Source organism: Lacerta agilis, chromosome 6 (genome assembly GCF_009819535.1).
Source record: "Lacerta agilis isolate rLacAgi1 chromosome 6, rLacAgi1.pri, whole genome shotgun sequence".
NCBI classification, from domain to species: domain Eukaryota; kingdom Metazoa; phylum Chordata; class Lepidosauria; order Squamata; family Lacertidae; genus Lacerta; species Lacerta agilis.
This window is the reverse complement of record NC_046317.1, coordinates 34,557,294-34,576,916: the sequence shown is the minus strand read 5'-3', so window position 1 is coordinate 34,576,916 and position 19,623 is coordinate 34,557,294. Positions and strand designations below refer to the sequence as shown.

General features: G+C 41.9%; 1 protein-coding gene across 1 annotated transcript in view; it reads left to right on the top strand.

Moving 5' to 3' along the window:
* Positions 1-19,623, top strand: part of CACHD1 (cache domain containing 1) — a 132,478-nt gene that overhangs the window by 83,703 nt on the left and 29,152 nt on the right. Inside the window, exons 6-13 of the mRNA XM_033151889.1 lie at positions 3,769-3,913; positions 4,767-4,983; positions 8,709-8,858; positions 9,107-9,340; positions 13,905-14,054; positions 14,679-14,802; positions 16,461-16,578; positions 19,407-19,575. Coding sequence (XP_033007780.1) covers positions 3,769-3,913; positions 4,767-4,983; positions 8,709-8,858; positions 9,107-9,340; positions 13,905-14,054; positions 14,679-14,802; positions 16,461-16,578; positions 19,407-19,575 — 1,307 coding nt within the window. The remainder of the gene's footprint in view (positions 1-3,768; positions 3,914-4,766; positions 4,984-8,708; positions 8,859-9,106; positions 9,341-13,904; positions 14,055-14,678; positions 14,803-16,460; positions 16,579-19,406; positions 19,576-19,623) is intronic.

Below are 19,623 nucleotides of genomic sequence, written 5' to 3'. Positions count from 1 at the left end.
GCCCTCCATCTTTCCCAACATCAGGGTCTTTTCCAGGCAGTCTTCTCTTCTCATGAGGTGGCCAGAGTATTGGAGTCTCAGCTTCAGGATGTGTCCTTCCAGTGAACACTCAGGGCTGATTTCCTTAAGATGAATAGGTTTGATCTACTTGCAGTCCATGGGACTCTCAAGAGTCTCCTCCAGCACCATAATTCAAAAGCATCAATTCTTTGGCGATCAGCCTTCTTTATGGTCCAGCTCTCACTTCCATTCATCACTACTGGGAAAACAATAGCCTTTAACTATATGGACCTTTGTCAGCAAGGTGATGTCTCTGCTTTTTAAGATGCTGTCTAGGTTTGTCATTGCTTTTCTTCCAAGACGCAGGCGTCTTTTAATTTCGTGACTGCTGTCACCATCTGCAGTGATCATGGATCCCAAGAATTGCTATATAGCAGAAATTGCTATATAGCAGAAGCTTAATAGGCTGCTGCCAAACCAGAAAGGTGTGGCAAGTGAAGTTCCATTATTCAATTAAGTTGAATGAGTGAGGAAGTATTCAATTGCAAATGCTGGAAGGGACAGAAGACAATTTCTAGATTAAGAAGTTTGTCAGCAGTCAAATGCCCTGATCCAGCAAAAGCTATCTACATGCGGAAACAGGTTTCTTGTGTTCCAGGAAGAAAAGTAACCAATATGAACATAAGAATGGAGCTGAATTAAGCCAAGTGGCTCATCTAGACCCTGCTCTTTTCTTCTATCAGTGATTAAACAAGACATGTATTTGTGGCATTTTTATTCTACTCATTTAAATGGATGTTTGTCAGCATTTCCTTTGCATGCCCACTGTGTGTTTTAAAGATCCTAGATCAGTGGTTGCGAACCTATGGCATGCGTGCCCAAGTGGGCACGCAGAGCCCTCTCTGTGGGCATGCGCACCTTCGCCCCATCAGGTTCGTTTTTTGTGGTTTGCAAAGGTGACAGCCTCTCCCCCCCCCAAATGCCGCAGCGGGCGGGAAACGCTCCCTATAGTGCGTGCCAGCGGTGGCGGCGGGGAGTTGGATGTCCCCCCCCCCACCGCTATGAGCTGGAAACACTCCCCAGAGTTTCGCGCCCGCCAACCAGCTGGTTGGCTGCTGCTGCTGCTGCTGCTGCTGCTGCTGCTGCTGCAGCTGCAGCTGCAATAGGACGCTCGTTTTGTGGCTGGTCCCCGTGCAGAGCAGCCTGCAAAGGCACAGAACGATCCCTCTTCTTTTCCCATCCACCGCGGGCTGGCCTGCAGGGAGAGGAAGTGACGCTTCCCACACAGTTGCTGGGAGACAAAGTTTTGTGTAGGGAAGAGCGAGAGAAAAGGGGGCAGTTGCTCCTTTCCCGAGAAGGTGGAGCCTGAGGGGAGAGTGTGTGGGGTGGCTGCGCCCCTCTCTCGCCCCCAGAGGAAAATGAAGCAGTCAACAGGGCGGGGAGAGTGGAAAAGGCGCCTTTGAAGTGCCCAGCGGTGCTTTCACTCGTTTCTCTGGGGATGTTTCTGCACAAAGTTGTGCAGGGTTGTGCTGCGTGAGGCATGGAAGCGCATGAACGCTTCAATTCCGCGCAGCTCACCTCCTCCCGAGCAAACCTTTCCTGGGGCAGCACTACGCAGCCCATGCTTCAGGAAGATGATAAGCCCTCCTGTCTTTTTACCTGGAAAGTACTCTAAAGCAACAACGACAAGCCAGGTGGTGGCTTGAGTCCCAGCAGTCACTTTCCTTTGGTTCCTGTTGCGAAACTCCCTGCAGGTGGTGAGCGGTGGTGCTTTCCCTCTCCAGGCTTGGTGGGGTTTGAACTCCCATTTTTCTGCTGCTCAGCCAAGCGCCCAACCAGGTTGCTGTTGTGACTGTGTAAGCCTTCGTTTAACCCCTCCTTTCTTGGTAACACACAAGAAACAGCAGTGGTTCCTCAAGACCATATTCCTCACTCCCCCGCACCCACCCAATAATGCTAATATAGGATTCTTCCTTTCAGCACTAGGGCAGAGACCACTTTTTAAAACCTCTCCCAAGTTTCCAAAAGTTATTCAAGCCTTTGAATTGCCTCTTAAGTAACATGTATATAATTCTACATTTTCTGGAGGCAATTTGTGTTTTCTTGAACTTTAGTAAATAAGTAATTTAAGAAAGGCAACTATTTATTTTGAAAATATTATACATAAAGTGCAGATATAAGTTCAAAAACTCTGGGGTACTCCTCCCCAAAAAAACTCAACTCTCCCCCATTATCCCCCGAATTGGCACTTTGTGATAAATCATTGGGTTTTGGGTTGCAGTTTGGGCACTCGGTCTCTAAAAGGTTCACCACCACTGTCCTAGATATTAATACTGTACCAGTTTATGGCTGTAGGTTGTTTTAATATTAAGAGCTGATGATGCCAACATGTATAATATTATGCTTATAGAATAATTTCCTGCATTCCTTTTTCCTGTAATAAGAATTATCTGGGAGTCTTTGATATAGTAATGTTTAGACACAAATATATTTTGTTTATGCCAGAGAGAGTCTTTGGTCTTGACAAATTGAGAGTTGGAACTGGGTGTGTATTTTCCTGTTTTGTCTTTTTAATTTCCTTTGTTGGGATTCCTTTGTCAAGATTTTCAAACCTCCGTGGAAAAAACAACAACCTTGTTCTAGTCAAACCCTTCTCAACATGCAAATACTCTGCTCCCTTAATAGACCTGACAAATACTTCTTTTTAATAGTATGCAGAGATAAGAAAGTCTTGCAGATTATTGACCTTTATGAATGAATTACATTCTAGGGCATTAATAGGAAAGGCTATCGTGGCAAGAGACTTTGTCTGATGATCATAAACCCAAGCCTAATGCACTAATACAATTTTACACAGTTTCCCTCCCCCCCCCACATGCTAGCTATACTGTGCTGAAATAATTTCTCCAGCTGCTTAGCAGTCACTGCATCAGCTGATACAGATGTAAACAAGTTCAGACCTCATGCTTTCAGTGCAAAACAGGGATTCCTTGTTGAAACAAGTTCTGCATGATGTAAACATCATAATTGGTTGGACTATTACTAAATGATGGATTTAAAATTGGATACCTAAGGCTTACTCAAGATAACCCAGTATAATTTTTCCTGTTGTATTCAAGAATTAGATTTGCACACACTGTTTGTGTACGATTCACACGGTTGCACAGCAGACTCTCTGGGGAAGTTAATTCACTTATAATGCTTGAAATCTTTATCATGGTTTGTCCTCTCAAAAGTCTCATCAGGTAAGGTCACTGTTATCCCAGTGTTTATAAATATTTGAGGAGCATTTTGCCCAAGGCTGCCAAATAAGTCAACCACTAATCTGGGATTTGCTCAACCAAAAATAAGCACATGAAAGAAGTAAAGATAGCATCCCTATGAGCTCTCAAAACATGTTCCAGTCGTTGTCTAAGAGCTTTTTCATATGGCGCCTTTTGCAGTTCTTGGCACAGTGTGGTGTAGTGGTTAGAATGTTGGGACTAGGACCTGGGAAACTAGGGTTCAAATCCTCACTCCGCCATGAAGTTCACTTAGGTGACCTTTTGCCAGTCACTGCATCTCAGCCTAACCTACTTCACAGGGTTGTTGTGCAGATTAAATGAGGAAAGGAAGAACCATATACACCACCTTGAGAGCTCCAGGGGGAGGGGGAGGTGGGGTGTAAATGCAATAAATATATAAATATTTACAATACTAAGCAGTGCCTTCTCCTTCGGTTTTGTTCAAAGTTTCTGTGCAGCTTCCTGACTTCTTTTTCAATTTCAGGCCTGTCTACGTCTCTACAGTTAGACCTCAGTCTAAACACATAGTTGTCATTGTGGACCACGGGGCTTCCGTTACAGAGACACAACTCCAAATTGCTAAGGATGCATCCCAAGTTATTCTCAATTCAATAGATGAACATGATAAAGTGAGTTAACTCTTGCAAGATAAGTGACATGTTACGGTTTTAATTATTCATTTTTGTTTTGGGGGTGCCTCCAAGGCCCAGTGTGTCAGTACTGCACTTCCCCCAGTCATTGCTTTAGGCAGGCTTAGAGTCCCCCTAAAGCCTGGTGCTAGTGCACCCCAGTTTTCTAGCCTTGAAGAAATTCAGGATCCCCCCCCCCCCGTGTGATTCTTGGCTTCAAATGTGCTCTGATCATCTGAAGCCCAGCATTTTTGCAGGAGAAGGAGAGGATGAGCATGGGACAACTATCGTACATATAATACTCTGCTTCTCAAGTGATCAGTGCAATAGAACAGGGATATTTGCTGTGATTTGCAAATTTGGGGACCTCAGCTGGCATATATTGTAGAAGGATGCCGTGGGAGATGAGTCTTCAGTAAAACTTCCTTCTGTGGCTACTTCAAATGTGGTAGTTTCCACACAGGTTATTCAGAAGACTCATAAACGTGATTTTGTTAGGACCCTAGCCCTTCCAGTTGTCTCATACTTGGCAATAACATCCCTTTCTCCTTAAAATCCTCTGCTGGTGTAGCCCTAATGCCCATTAATGGTAGTCTAGAAACTCAGCAGGTTTACCTATGAGCAGAAACTGTCATACTTCCTTTGCAAAACAAAGGCCAAAATCTCTCCCTCACACAAGTCTAACCCTTTTCAAGTTTGACAGATTTATACCTCAAGTGTTCTTTTCTTAGACAATTGAATCTTAAACCCACATAGACTTTTCTGTTGGCTTATCATGGGGTGTGCTATAATACGGCACATAAAGAATTCTAAACGGTGGAGTAATCCAATATATGTATTTCTCTCTTTTAAGATCTCCGTGTTAACCGTGGCAGACACAGTGAGAACCTGTTCCTTGGATCAGTGCTATAAGACATTTCTGTCTCCTGCCACCAGCGAGACAAAAAGGAAAATGTCCACCTTCGTTAGCAATATAAAGTCATCTGACAGCCCTACCCAGCATGCGGCAGGATTTCAAAAAGCGTTTCAGCTGATACGAAATACAAACAATAGCACAAAACTCCAAGCAAGTAAGTCTATTATTATGCAGTATTAATGGGTTCCCCCCTCCCTCTTACCCTTGCATCTTTCTTTCTTGCATTTCCTTCTATATTATTGTACTATCTCTTTTTAGCAGGGGATTGAGGGTTGTAACATTTTGAAGTGCAGTCATACCTCGGGTTACGATAGCTGCGGGTTGCGTTTTTTCACGTTACGAGCGCGGCAAACCCGGAAGTGTTTACTTCCAGGTTTCGCTGCGTGTGCACGCGCAGAAATGGTCTGCGCATGCACAGAAGCCTTCCGCGCATGCGCAGAAGCACAATATCGTGCTTCCGCGCATGTGCGATATTGCCGCTCAAGTTGCGGACTTTTGGGGGTGCGAACGGCACCCCGGAACGGATCATGTCCACAACCCGAGGTACCACTGTACTAGTTTTTATTTTTTATTTACCTGAAATGACAGTGTTTGTTTTTAAATGAATGTGGTGCACAGCAGCCAAAAGAAGGTTTCGTTGCATCTTTGTCTTCACCTCTGCCAACTTTCCTTTCCTCACATCCTTTAGTAACTGCAAGGCCATGTTAGCTAGATGTTTCGCACAGAATCATCTCATGGGGCAAATAAGGTAATTCCTTTGTGAATCCAACTAATGTCCGAACTACTAGGTGTGAGTTTTCTTCCACTGGAGCAGAATGGGCCAGATAATGAAATGGATGTAGTTCCAGTTTGAAACTTAGCAAATTTGGGCTTCACCAGTATCTAGTCCTGAGGCCTAGGGTGTTATGTGCTGTAGGTAAGATAAAGGTAGCACACTGTCTGCCACAAGCCAAGTAACAAACATCAGACAAAAGTTGTTGTTTTTTTTTATTTCAAAGAAACAAAACAAAACAAAAAATACATTTCATTCCCAGGATAAATTTTAGTTTAGTAAAAACAAGGGCTGAGAGTTTCACTTGTGCCAGAGCATACTCATACTTTGTCCTGGTGTCTGTGCACAAAACCAGGCCTCAACCTTGAAATAAGTGAAGAATGTCGGAGATTTTGCAGTCGAATACATGAAAATGCTCCTGAGCAGATGCAGGGTTTGCTACCATGGAGCCACTGCAGAGCAGAAATTAGTTAGCAGAGCTTCATATTGGAAAGTGCCCTTTCCAGGCAGTCTTGACCCCTGACAGCTTACTGAAGGAATCGAGCACCATTTGTGTGCAGCAGCTGCTGAAAAGCAAGCACCTTGCACCATTCCATCTCCAACAGCATGTGATGAGGGCAGTTGTACAACTACCAGTTTGATCTCAGCGTGGGTTGCTTTTGAGCATGCCATTGCAGTCTAATCCGATCAGTTGTAGTGGCCTGCTTGAAGCCCAGAATTCGTTACATCCTGATGGCAGGATGTCTCTCACAAGCTTTCTATCGAACATTTGCTGTCTACACAGTCCTGGAGCCAGTGTGGTGTAGTGGTTAAGAGCAGTGGACTTGAAATCTGGTGAACCGGGTTCGCTTCCCCACTCCTCCACATGCAGCTGCTGGGTGACCTTGGGCTAGTCACACTTCTTTGAAGTCTCTCAGCCCCACTCACCTCACAGAGCTTTTGTTGTGGGGGGAGGAAGGGAAAGGAGAATGTTAGCCACTTTGAGCCTCCTTCGGGTAGTGATAAAGTGGGATATCAAATCCAAACTACTCCTCCTCCTCCTCCTCCTCCTCCTCTTCTTCTTCTTCTTCTTCTTCTTCTTCTTCTTCTTCTTTTCTTCTATATATACATACTAGTATACATGGGTAGACGATCCAGTTTGAAAGGCGAAAAAGTAAGATGGCAGGAATGCAAAACCTCCATCCTTGTAGTTACAAGTGTTAAACATAATAGTTACTGAAGCGTCAAACTCCTCCCTAACTGTTGGGGTATTAAGTATGAGCACAATACTTAGATCAGTATAAAACTCTTTGCAGTGCAGATGGATAAAGACAAATTTGGCACGTGGCACCCAATAATGAATATTTATTTGGTTCTGTTTCAGTGTTCAGGATTTCGACACGGTTTTAGAGTTTCAGCTTTATTTTTGTAGTTTGTTGTAAAAAAAAATCTTGTCTCAAAACACAGGCATGTTTTTCTATTCTTGTGGGAAACCTTTTCCCCCCAAAAACGGCTTTGTGTATCACTTTTGTTACTTTCTAAAATAGGCACTGGGAGCATATGCTAGCCTTTAAAGCTGAGGTATTGTATATTGTGCACAAACAACAGCGTGGAGGGGCCATACCACTCCATAATTTCAGAAATAGGATGTGCAAAGTACTTCCATTTCCTTGTAAACAATCCTCTTGCTTGTTTTCATTTCCAGCAGAAAAAATTATTATTCTGGTGTGTTGTGAGGTTTCTAACTTCCTGCTCTCCCAGCAGGCTCTGCATGCATGTCGAATAAGCCACCCAATTTTATTTTATTTTTAAAAAATTGAGATTTGGAATGCACAACATTACTGAGGCATATCTGGTTTGAGAGATAAGAATGATACTGAAAAGATGGGTGTTTGCATACCCCTCAGCTAGTCTCCAAAAGAGCAGTGGCCACCTCTAATTAATTTACATTCTTACAGTTCTTTCATTCCAGAGGATTTCACAACACTTTTATAAATGATAAATCCTTACAAAGCTGTTACGGCAATTCAGTAACCTAGGATAAAAACTGAAAATAAGTGCCAATAGTAAGATGGAATTCAGTCTGTTGACAATGGAAGATATATGGCCAAGGGTTTAAAAACACTTGAGTACCTTGCACTGCAATTTGTTTAAGTATGTAATAGAAAAGTAAGATCCTAGAATTGTAAGGAAGAACAGTAGCTTGGGCTATAGAACTGCAAAATAAATTAGGTTACAGCTACGACCTCTTTAACAGTAGAAGAATGATGTTATGAACAAGTGAGTGGTGTCAATAATATTCCCCACACTCAATGTTTTCCATGCACTGACTGGCCTATTGAATAATGCAGTTCTGTAAACTACTGTCTGCCTGTTGATTTGGAAACAAAGCTCAGTAATATTCTGCTACTGCTGGATGGCAAATTGCATTTTCTGCTTCATCTGCCATTCTTCCCGTAGCCCAAAATGGTTGGAGATGCGGTTAGCTTGGAAGTGCTATGTTAAGAGCGATGATACAGAAAACCAGCTTTCATTTCTCCTTATATTTCCTACTTCCTTCATCCAAAGTGCCAAACTGGATGTGCGTTATGCCTATTTACCTAGTAAACATAGATGGGAGTCTGCTTTTGGGGGGGGGGTCAAAATGTGGACGTGGCTATGCTCAGATGCTTTCAGCCTCGTCCAGTTCCAATATTGAAAGGGGTGAAATAAGATCCTATGGGTTGGATCCAGTATACTAACTCAGGTCCATTAATTTCATTTCGTCTACACTGTATACAATCCTATATGTTGTTGCAAATTTAGGAATAAAATATTATAGTCTTCTGCCCAACATGTACGCATTGCCATCCTCTCCAAGATCTACACCACATACAACCAGTCTCCCAAATGGCACAAATCAATGTTATTGTGTTTGGATTAAAGGTTTCTTTTATGTTAGATTCTGGCTTGAATACTCTGTAGGATGCAGTAGAGCTCCTTCTGCCCAGTCTACCCATTATTGCAGTGGTGGTTTTTATATTTCCATTTACTGCAAAGAGTCTTGATGCTGGGAATCCAATGTTGCAGATATGTAGCATAATGTGACATGTTTTCTAGTCTAACAGCTCCCATCTTTCATATATCAGATACAGATATGGTCATAATTTACTTGTCGGCTGGAATAACGTCTAGGGATTCATCAGAAGATGGTAAAAAGACCACACTTCGTGTCATCAATGAGGAAAATGGTTTTCTTAACAACTCTGTAATGATCCTCACCTATGCTCTCATGAATGGTAAGAAGTTATCTTTTAAAAAAGAAAAGAGAAAAGAGAAATTAAACTTCTACGGTTCTTTGGGCTTTGATATGGTCAATGGTCAGAGATGGTAGGAACTGGAGTCCAACAACCCATTGTGTGGGTAATGAGATGCCTTCTCCACTATTTATAAAGATTTCCACATTTGTGCATATATGATGTTTCAGAATCGCTTAATAAGCCGGAGATTTACGTCTTCTCATCTGACTGTAACATTTCTTTTGCAGAGGGAGTGACAGGTTTAAAAGAATTAGCATTTCTCCGAGATCTGGCAGAACAAAACTCGGCAAAATATGGAGTTCCTGATCGAACCGCTTTACCTGTGATAAAAGGGAGCATGATGGTTCTGAACCAGCTGAGCAATTTGGAAACCACAGTTGGCCGGTTTTATACAAATCTCCCAAACCACATGGTTGATGAAGCAGTGTTCAGTTTGCCCTTTTCAGATGAAATGGGAGATGGTGAGTGCTTTAGGGACCTGAAAATGAAGGTGCTTTTTTTTAAAAAAAAAAAAAGGAAAGGTTTACAATGACTTATGTTTCTAACAAACTTTGTAGGTGGCTGTCAGGGAACCGCCACCTGGCCCACTGAGGGGAACGGAGGGTCCGTTAGCATACAGAGAGCCCCAGCGCCAATTGAGCAGCAGCACCTCTCCCAGTGGGGAAAGCCCCCACACCTCCAGTGGGGGAGGAGAGGGAAGGAACCAGCCTGGCGGGGAGAGGGCTTAGGGATGCCACTGAGAGTCCCAGCGCCTCATCTAGCCAGGAGCAACAAACAGGGAGCCTGGCGGGGAGAGGGCTTGACAATGTCACTGAGATCCTGTGCTCACCTCGCCCGGCTGGTCAGGAGGGAGGCACGCCATTTCCGTCGCCCCAGTTACACAGAGGGGTGAAACGCAAGGAGGGTAGGAGGAGACTTGGGGTGCCGAAGTTCTTATGCTGGGGGAGAAGCTGGAAGGGGCTACTCCCGGATTCTGCCAGCGACTGAGACAATAAAACTGCAAAAGACTGTTTGGGCTCCTGCTCTTTTACTCGTGAGGCACCATCACGTGAACCTTACAGTGGCATTTTTACATGTCTGCACCTTAGGGAAGCTAAGAAATTAGGAGGAGAGTTCCTGAAGGTATTGTACTAAAAACCCTTCATCCACAGTACAAGAGGCTTATTTGGAAAATGAGGGCCAGTGTAGCATGATGTGCAAAAATGGTGATGCAGTAGGCTATAATGACTGCGTCTGCTTGTCCTAGTACACCATAGTAACAGTTAATGGCTTACTGTGCTTTACAGTGCAAACAAGAGCAGCAAACTGCAATCCCTGGCCTAGCCTTACATCCAAACTGGGAGTACGGTTTGACAAACCGCAGTGTGAAACAAGTATTTGTTCTTGGCTTAGCAATCTTTTTACTTGAGTGAAACAAGCCACAGTCTGCGATCTGTACATAATGCTAAACTAGGCATTATGGTTTGTTGCTAGGGAAAGAGTGAAGCAGATGAGACTCCACATTTATGGTAAATTATTAGCCGTTGCCCACAATGACATGTGAACCGGGCCATTGTCAAGTATGGTTTCTCTTGTTTCAATTGCTGCATATTCCCAAAGGCCTAACAAAATTCTGACAGCTGCTTTTGTTGTAGAAAAGTTACATGAGGAGGAGGCAAACTTGCATTGGAAAAATGGCTTCCGCTTTTGAATTGAGGCTCCCTCACCACCATTAGTTATCTTTGCTCTCGAGTTCCAGATTCATGTTTGTAAGAGTAAATGCATGTCTGGTAATCCATGGGGAACAACATTAGCTTGTGGCATAGAGGGAACTTCAAGTAGCCACTTTGGTTGCTTCTTCACCAAAAATTTACCTGTGTTGACATTTTATTTTATTATTTATTAAATTTATACACCGCCCTTCATCTGAGACAAGATAGTGCTGGGTGCTTAGATAAAAACAGAAGACAGAGCTGGATCTTGACCAGTGTCTGTGGTCAAGCTGGTGAGGTTAAAGCAGGCTGAAATTCAGGCCAGAAAAAAATAGAGGTGGTTAATTCCTGTAATACGTGGGGTGGCATTTTTTCTTCCAATCAAGTTGATTGCCTAGGGCTGCTGGGTAGACTGGTGTCAGCAGTGGTCAGGAACTAAATTTGTCAACTCCATTGCTACATATGTGATGCTTTTTTTTTTGAGGAAGAAATATCTTGTGATGCTGTTCTGCACTTCTGTGGATTGACTGCTGCGATATATGTCAACGTGGTGGCTGTCCTTGGAAATCTTAGTTTTATTTTATTTTATTTATTTGTGATTAAAGCTTAAACTCATTTGGAATACTTGAGAAACCTAGCCATCATGAGAGCCAGTGTGGTGTAGTGGTTAAGAGCGGTAGACTTGTAATCTGGGGAACCAGGTTCACGTCTCTGCTCCTCCACATGCAGCTGCTGGGTGACCTTGGGCTAGTCACACTTCTTTGAAGTCTCTCAGCCCCACTCACCTCACAGAGTGTTCGTTGTGGGAGAGGAAGGGAAAGGAGAATGTTAGTCGCTTTGAGACTCCTTCGGGTAGTGATAAAGCGGGATATCAAATCCAAACTCTTCTTCTTCTTATGAGGAAAATAGAAAACAAAACATAACATTTCCAGTAAACATTTCATTTGGATCAAATTCTTTCTGCTGAGTACTTTTAGATGATCTCAAAATAAACCTCTTTGGTGTATCACATAACAGATATCATAAAGGCCTTGATATATTAAGAAACCACCATTCAGATGAGGAAGTAGATGGTCCCTTCTACAATGTACAACAAAGGGTTTCCAGCTTGTAACAAAATTATTCTGTCATTGACTCTCCCACCTTTTTAGTTCTTAGGTAGTGTGTCAGTTTCACTGTAACAGCCAGTTCCCAGTTTTCCCATCCATTCATTTATTGTTGGTAGGATCTGTAAACACCATTTTCCAGCATATAGTAGCCTCAGTGCTGTAATTGTAAACAAGATTAAGTCCCTAGATCGCCACCTCCTTGGATTTTTTTACATGCTTTAATGCTGCCCCCATCCCTGACATACGCATGTTGGGAGCAGAACCAGCGTAACAGGGTTGCTCTATCCCACCCCCAGACCCTACCACCAGCTAGCTGAGCCACAATTGCTACTATCTCAGCTGCAGCAGCAACAGTGGTGTTGGACCCCATTGGACCCTAGCGTTTACCCCACGGTACTCGGTCCTGATTTTAGACCTGCAGAAACAATATGCAGTACATAATTGGCGTTTGAATTACACACAAGTGTTGTATATTATGGGCACAAACAGCTGGTTTTCCAAAGCATGGAGATGTGCAGCAGCGATCTTGTTGAAATTAAGCAGGTCTTGAGTGTGGTCTGTTCCTGGATGAGAAACAGCCTGGGAACCCTGTGTCTGCTGCTTCGAACTCCCTGGAGAAATGGCAGGATGTAAATAAACCCATAAATATAATTGTGTATTACTATTTCTTCTCTTTCCCTAAGCTCTTCTGATCCCACTTATATATAGTGCTATTTATTATTTGCCGAAATTATTTTGGGAAGTCCATCATTGATCTCCATGCTACCCTGGAGGGCAAAGGAAGGAATAGTTCACCAAACTTGCATAATTTTGTGCGACTATTCAAAGGAGCTAAATATGCATTTGCAATTCAAATTCCTTTTTTCTTTATTTTGGGACGGTGCTACTTGGCAGTATCCAGCTTTGAATTGAATTTTCTGGACATGTTTTCCTCAAATTACCATAAAAACTAATCATGCCCATCTTTAAGTGTTTGAAAACATTCATGCATTTTTCTTTTATCCAGCTACACTGGGCATAAACATTGCTTCTTTCATGTTTAGAATTATAATGCTTTCTTTTACCCTGAACCTAGTGATACGCATAATCACCAAATGTCTGCTTAAAGATGCCTGTGATTAAACAATATACAAATTGCTGGAATAATAAACAAGCAAACCACAAAAGTGTACTGGAGCAGCATAGCTGGTCCACTTTACGCTTCCTAACAGTTGCAATTTTTTATTATTATTCCTTCTACCCTACCCAAAATAAAATAAAAATGGCACATAGGTTCAATTAATACTGCTGATAATATGGTGAGTTAAATTCCTTTAGGAAAAATGCTATAGCATTTAGTCTGTTAATTGGTTTGATTAATTTATTTTAATCAATTAAAAGGGTGCCCCTATTAATCAGGCAATGTATTGTTTTAATTAAGTAGATTAATTATTTCCAAGACAAAGTGTTGTTCTGTTCTCTGCCACACAGGATGGCTCTTGCCCTTCCTAAAACGAGATCTGCAGGCAACATCTAAACACAAAGAAAGGTATTCCCTTTCAGAACAATTGTTGGTTCATGTACAGTTGTGTACTAATGTAACTGATTAATTAAATTCACATTATGGTATTAGCCAACTTAAGAGTTCTCTCCACCATCCAGTGGTCTCCTTCTTCCTCAAAAGATTCTGCCCTTGCTGCCTTGTATGCCTGGACTTGCCTCCCGGAACACATGTGTGATGCCACCTTTCTGACTTCTGTCAAATCCCTCCTCAAGACCACAGTTTTCGTGAAACCTTGAAACAACTCCCTAGTGGCCATACATAATAACACAGCTATAACTTCAGCCCAAGCATGTGAAACTGAAACAACTGTGTATAGTTTCCCTGCTTAATATATTACTTTACAATGGCTTCTCAGTGAATTGTACTTCATTCCATAAAAGCCCATACCACTGTTGGTGATTTGCAGCATAGGTTCTCATGGGACCACAATGCTATCCTCACAATATTTTTGCTGTAGGGATTCTGAACGCTCACCTAGAGTGATTGTTGCAATGGCTAATAGAAGCCGCCCTGCTCCCTCCGAAAAAGGTAATTTAGACTGCAATACTGTGCATAACTTCTTGGAAGTAAATCCCATTGCATGCAATAGATAGGGCCACAAATCACTTTTCTATCTCCATATATAGGTACCGGAGAGTTCCTTATTGCTAACTGTATGTGTGCTTTTTCTTGTTATTAACAGGTCTGATAATGACTGTAAGCAAACCTTGTTATTTTGGAAACCTACTACTAGGAATTGTTGGAGTGGATGTTAATCTTGCCTATATTTTGGAAGATGTCACTTATTACCAAGATTCTTTGGCTTCCTACACATTCCTAATAGATAATAAAGGTAACTTCAAGGCAATCAAAGTACTTCATGTTTTAGAGGTCAATAGTCAAATCTGTATTGTTTACTTTCTGATTCAGGTTGTCTTTTTGTTTTTGTCAACTCATAAATAATTACCTGTTGGCACTCCAGTATTCTGTTTTTGGGTTTTTTAAAGGGAATTGCAGTGTAGTTGTCACGGGGCTGTCAGAAGGAGGCCAGGAGCAGAGGGAGGGGGCAAAGTGGGGCGATGAAGGGACTGTGAAAGGCAGTAGGCTGGAACGAGGAGAAAGGGAAGAGAAAGGGTTAAGGGAAGCCGTACCCTGTGCAATGGAAAGAAGGGAGTTGGAGCGAAGGGAGCAGCATAGGCGTGTCACTTTACCCAGACTGCTTTGCTGGAGGCGGTCCTGTAAGTCCCCACTGCCAGCAACTGAGAGTGATGGATCAGACGCTTGAGAACTGAGCTCCGGCTTGTATATATGTACATAATAAAGACTACTCAGACACAGTGCGTTTTCTCGTGGAAGGCTTCCACACGATCCTGACAGTAGTGCTACATGTTTACTTTGGACATTTTTATATAGCATGTAATGTGTCCTGGATATGATGATAAACATACTGTCAACTCCTTTTTCTTTTCATTTTTAGGCTATACCCTTATGCACCCCTCCCTTACCAGACCCTACTTGCTTTCTGAACCACCGCTTCACACAGATATAATACATTATGAGAATATTCCAAAATTTGAGTTGGTTCGACAGAACATCCTTAGGTAAGACTTTGAATTAATGCTTCATATGTACTTGCTGCATGCATGCTTAAGCTTCAGTGGAAATTATGCTGTATTCAGTGGTTACAATTCAGCAGCTGTGATTCACTTGTGGTCTTATTGGTGTTTTTGGTGGGCAGATTCTCCATACATCCAATAGGAAATCTCATGGTTTTGAATCGTGCTCATAGTTTCAGTTGCCATAGTTTAGTTTAAGGGTCCAATCCATTCTCATCCTGCAAAAGTACCATTGAAATTAATGGGGGCAGCACACAATTATGTGAGCTTGCTTACAGTTTCCCAACATTTCATTGGGAGCATTGCTTGGGAGAACATTGGATTGTCCACAGGCCATCATCCCAGAGCCAAATGGTACTTTCTTCCATTTCTCCTGGGGATGTGTCTCACAGTTTTGAATACCTAATCACCAGATACTCATTCTGGATTTTATTTCCCATTTTTAAAATCCAGGTATTCTTGGGTAAGTTCATTGGGGTGACAAGGGACAGTCCTATCTCTGTTCAGATGTTTGCAGATTATTTTTGTAACTTTTCTATCCTACTAGTTCTTATTTTAACAAAGTTAATTTGTTTGCAAAGTGGAACCTTGGTTCTTGAACATCTCTGTTGATGAACGTTTTGGAACCCAAACGCCAAAAATCCGGAAGTAAATGCTTCCGTTTTCGAACACGCCTCAGAGGTCGAACAGCTTCCGCTGCGTGTTTTTCAGTTTTCTCAATTGAATTTGCCGACAGCCCTTTGCGCCTTGGTTTTTGAACATTTTGGAAGTCAGAACGGTCTTCTGGAATGGATTACGCTCGAAAACTGAGGTTCCACTGTATCCTAATCTTGAAATCATGACTCCTAAGTCAATACAAACATCATTCGTATCCCGATTCAGCCATTAATAATTTTTACAGACTACCTCCACCCCTAATGGATTTAAAAAAGTTGTGTGGAGATGCCAAGAGTGGAAACACAGATTCTACTGGTGTGTCATAATTGTAATGACAACAGATTTTTCAGCCTGCTTCAGTCTCTGTGGATTATTGCTGTTACATGTTTTCTAGGCTGCTGCTAGCCATTAATCCTTAAACCCTACCTAAGCAGTTACCTTAATTTATATTGTCTTTGCTATATAAACTTTGGTATACTTCTCATATTTGACCACTCACAATTCAAATCGCTTTGCTACATTAGTCTTGACTCTAAAATACACAAGTACTTACATAAGCCCTGTGCACTGATGCACAAAGACTGCTCCATAGTGCAAAGATTTCTGAGCAAAGCAAAGATTAATTTAGTAGCTGATAGGAAGTGTTGTCATTTGTCCTGTTGAGCATTCAAGCAGCTAACTGTACCTCTGCTGCTAAACACAAACCAATGCCTCTGATTTCATTCCACTGGTGATATTATCACCGAGATCTCTCATCCAGAACCATTCTATCTGATCAGAGTGGTAATATCACAACCAGCAACGTTTTTGGTGGGCTTAAGTGAGGAACTGGTAAATATGATGTAGCAAAGCATTCCACTTACATTTTAATTTAAAAAAAAAACCTTAAAGCCCTTCTTTAAGCAATCTCATTTTTGAGTAAACAAAAGCATCAGTGTTTTTCTCCCTGTTTAATAAGTGATGGATATTGTTTGTTTCCAACTTAGCCTCCCTCTAGGCAGTCAGCTTATTACTGTCCCGGTGAACTCCTCACTGTCTTGGCATGTAAACAAACTGCGAGAAATTGGGAAGGAAGCCTACAATGTGAGCTATGCTTGGAAAATGGTAAGTGACAGAGCACCCTTTAAAATATATTAATGTATTGACATGGAAGGAGATTTTTAATTGCAGCAGAACAGGTATTCTTTTCTTAATATTTCCAAGAATTTTGAGTCTGTTGCATGGCCTCTGGGCTACATGTTATCCACATAGAAACCTAGCTCTCAATGCTGAGGGTTATACCCTCATGTTATACCCTTAGTTATAAAGGTAAAGGTACCCCTGACTGTTAGGTCCAGTCGCGGACGACTCTGGAGTTGCGCACTCACCTTGCTCTATAGGCTGAGGGAGCCAACGTTTTTCCGCAGACAGCTTCCGGGTCATGTGGCGAGCATGACTAAGCCGCTTCTGACGAATCGTTTACCTTCCTGCCGGATCAGTACCTATTTCTCTACTTGCACTTTGACGTGCTTTCAAACGGCTAGGTGGGCAAGAGCTGGGACTGAACAACGGGAGCTCACCCCATCGCAGGGATTCGAACCGCTGACCTTCCAATTGGCAAGCCCTAGGCTCTTTGGTTTAGACCACAGTGCCACCCGCTATGTAAATATACTACCATCAAAAGTTTAGGAGTGAGGTTTCCTTCCAACTTTCTGAAATTGACGCAGTACACTATTGTGATGAAATATTTTTTGGGAGTTGGCATCGTTACATGACAAGTGAAAATTTTGAATATTTAAATTGACCCTCAGCTATGAAAATGCCATGCTCAGATATGGTATGATTTGGGAGTAGTCACATATGTCAGTCCTCCTTGTTGGCATGTATGTTAGTGCTGCGGCAAGAAGTGTTATGGGAACCAGTGTTCCTAATTCATCCCAACTATGTATCAAAGAAAAGAAATTTCAGGAGCTGGAAGTTTAGACTTTTTAGAATATTGGATCACGTAGAACAGTGGTGGCAAGCTTAGCTGTGCTTTACAAGGATCCTGATTTGCTCCATGAGGCTGTTTACCACATGCCAACTTGTTCCACACTGGGGTCATATATGATGTCATATGTGAAACAGTAAAGACATGGCCACCAAGAGACAATCTATTGTTCCTCAGCAAGTGAGCTCACTGAGAGTGAAGTTGTGTGTTTGCAGATGTAGTTTGGATTCAAACCATGCCTGCAAATCAACATTTTACCTTTGTGGACAGCTTTGTCAGTCTGTAGGGGGTGGGAACCTTTTTTTATTTTGAATTGAAATGGTGACTGCAAACAGATAAAGCTGAATCTACTGACAGCACCAAGTGCTGATAATAAGGCCCTTTAAAGTTGTCACCTGACTACCTTCAAGCTATACTAATCATCTAGTAAAGCAAGGCCTCAGGAAAGAACCTCTGACCTGCAAATCAGCATGCATTTCCCAGCTGTAAAACTGTATGAAATGAACTTTTCCCCCCATGGGTATGTTTGTATCTGCAAACAGTAGCCTCTCTAGCACACATTTGGTCAGGTTATATAACAGGGTCATGAAAAGCTGAGTCAGAAAGTTGAGTGCATGAAATGGATGGTTCAGAGTGTATGCATACAGGAACAATCTCAAGGCCATGGGTAGTGTGGAGATAATCATCCCAGGTGAACTCACCTCTAGTGTTTCAGTATAATGCTTCTTTCTGATGGTCCATGTCTGATGGAAGGCTGTCTGCTTCAAACCAATGAATTCGCTAGGTGATGCAGCCGATCAGACTGCAAGCACCACATCCTTCTGTGTATGGGGAGGCTGGGGTGTTTCTGTAGGAGAAATGCATTACAGATGTTATGCAGCCCAGCACAATCACATCAACAGCCAGGTTTTCTTCAGTGCAGTATGTGTAGGTACCTCTATCTCAGATCTCAGCCAAGCTAAGCAAGCTGTGATTTACTGTTATTGTGTTCATTGGGGCTTAGTCTCTAGTAAATATGTTTAAGCTTGCAGTCTCCAAAGCTCACTTTGAGAAACTTTTAAGAGGTTATACATATTCATCATTTGGCACAGTGTTCTTTAACCTTGGGTCACCAAACGTTGTTTGACTGTCATCCCTGGCCATTACCTAAGATGGCTGAGTATTATGTATGAATGTCCCTTGATACTCTTTTTGCTATATTGAGAAATAATATTACCCAAGGACTACATTGCACTTAGATTCTACTTTTCCTATGATTCAGTACCATGGTAATCTTTAGAAAAGGCATAAAATTAGAAAAAATAATTATCTTATGAATATGATGTAATACAGTTAATTAGCATTGAAAACATTTCATTTTTAATCAAGCAACATGATAGTAAGCAGTTGAGACCACAGAAGCTATATTTATTTAGTATTTTGTGTCCTGTGATTCTTCCAAGTTGCGGCACAGTCTTCCATGTTGCAGCACAGAGTGGCTTTGACAACTTGTCAGCCTCCATGATGAGGACAAGAGGGGAAAAAATGATTATATGCTCATACATAGTGTACAGAATTATATTTTGTGGCAGATCTATAACTGCTGACTTCCTGGGGCTACCGTTGTGAATTCAGAGCTGTGTAGTTTTCCCTCAGTACTTCACATCATTAAACTACTGAATTGTTCCTGTACTACTTCTTCGTCATAGTCATTCTGGGTTTTTGTTTTTTTTAAGAAACAAGAAAATATTTAGATGCTCAGCAGCTAACCTAAATAATTTATTTTGCATATCTCAATAGTTGCGCATTTAGAAGTACTCTTCTAAAATGTTGTTATTAATTGCCTTCCACATATGCCACAAGGCGATGTGCTCTAATGATATAACTTGTCCAAATTTGATTTAATTTTAATTATTCTTACTTTATTTTAATACAAATGCTTTCCCTATTAACTTTGACGATCTTGTGGTTGTTTTTATTTTAGGTTCAAGATACATCATTCATTTTGTGTATTGTTGTGATACAGCCAGAAATACCTGTTAGACAACTTAAAAATCTCAACACAGTACCCAGTAGCAAGCTGCTTTACCATCGACTAGATCTCTTGGGCCAACCCAATGCTTGTCTGCATTTCAAACAACTTGCAACCTTAGGTAAAGCATTTATTTTCTGAAATCCATCCATTCACCAATCCATTGCTG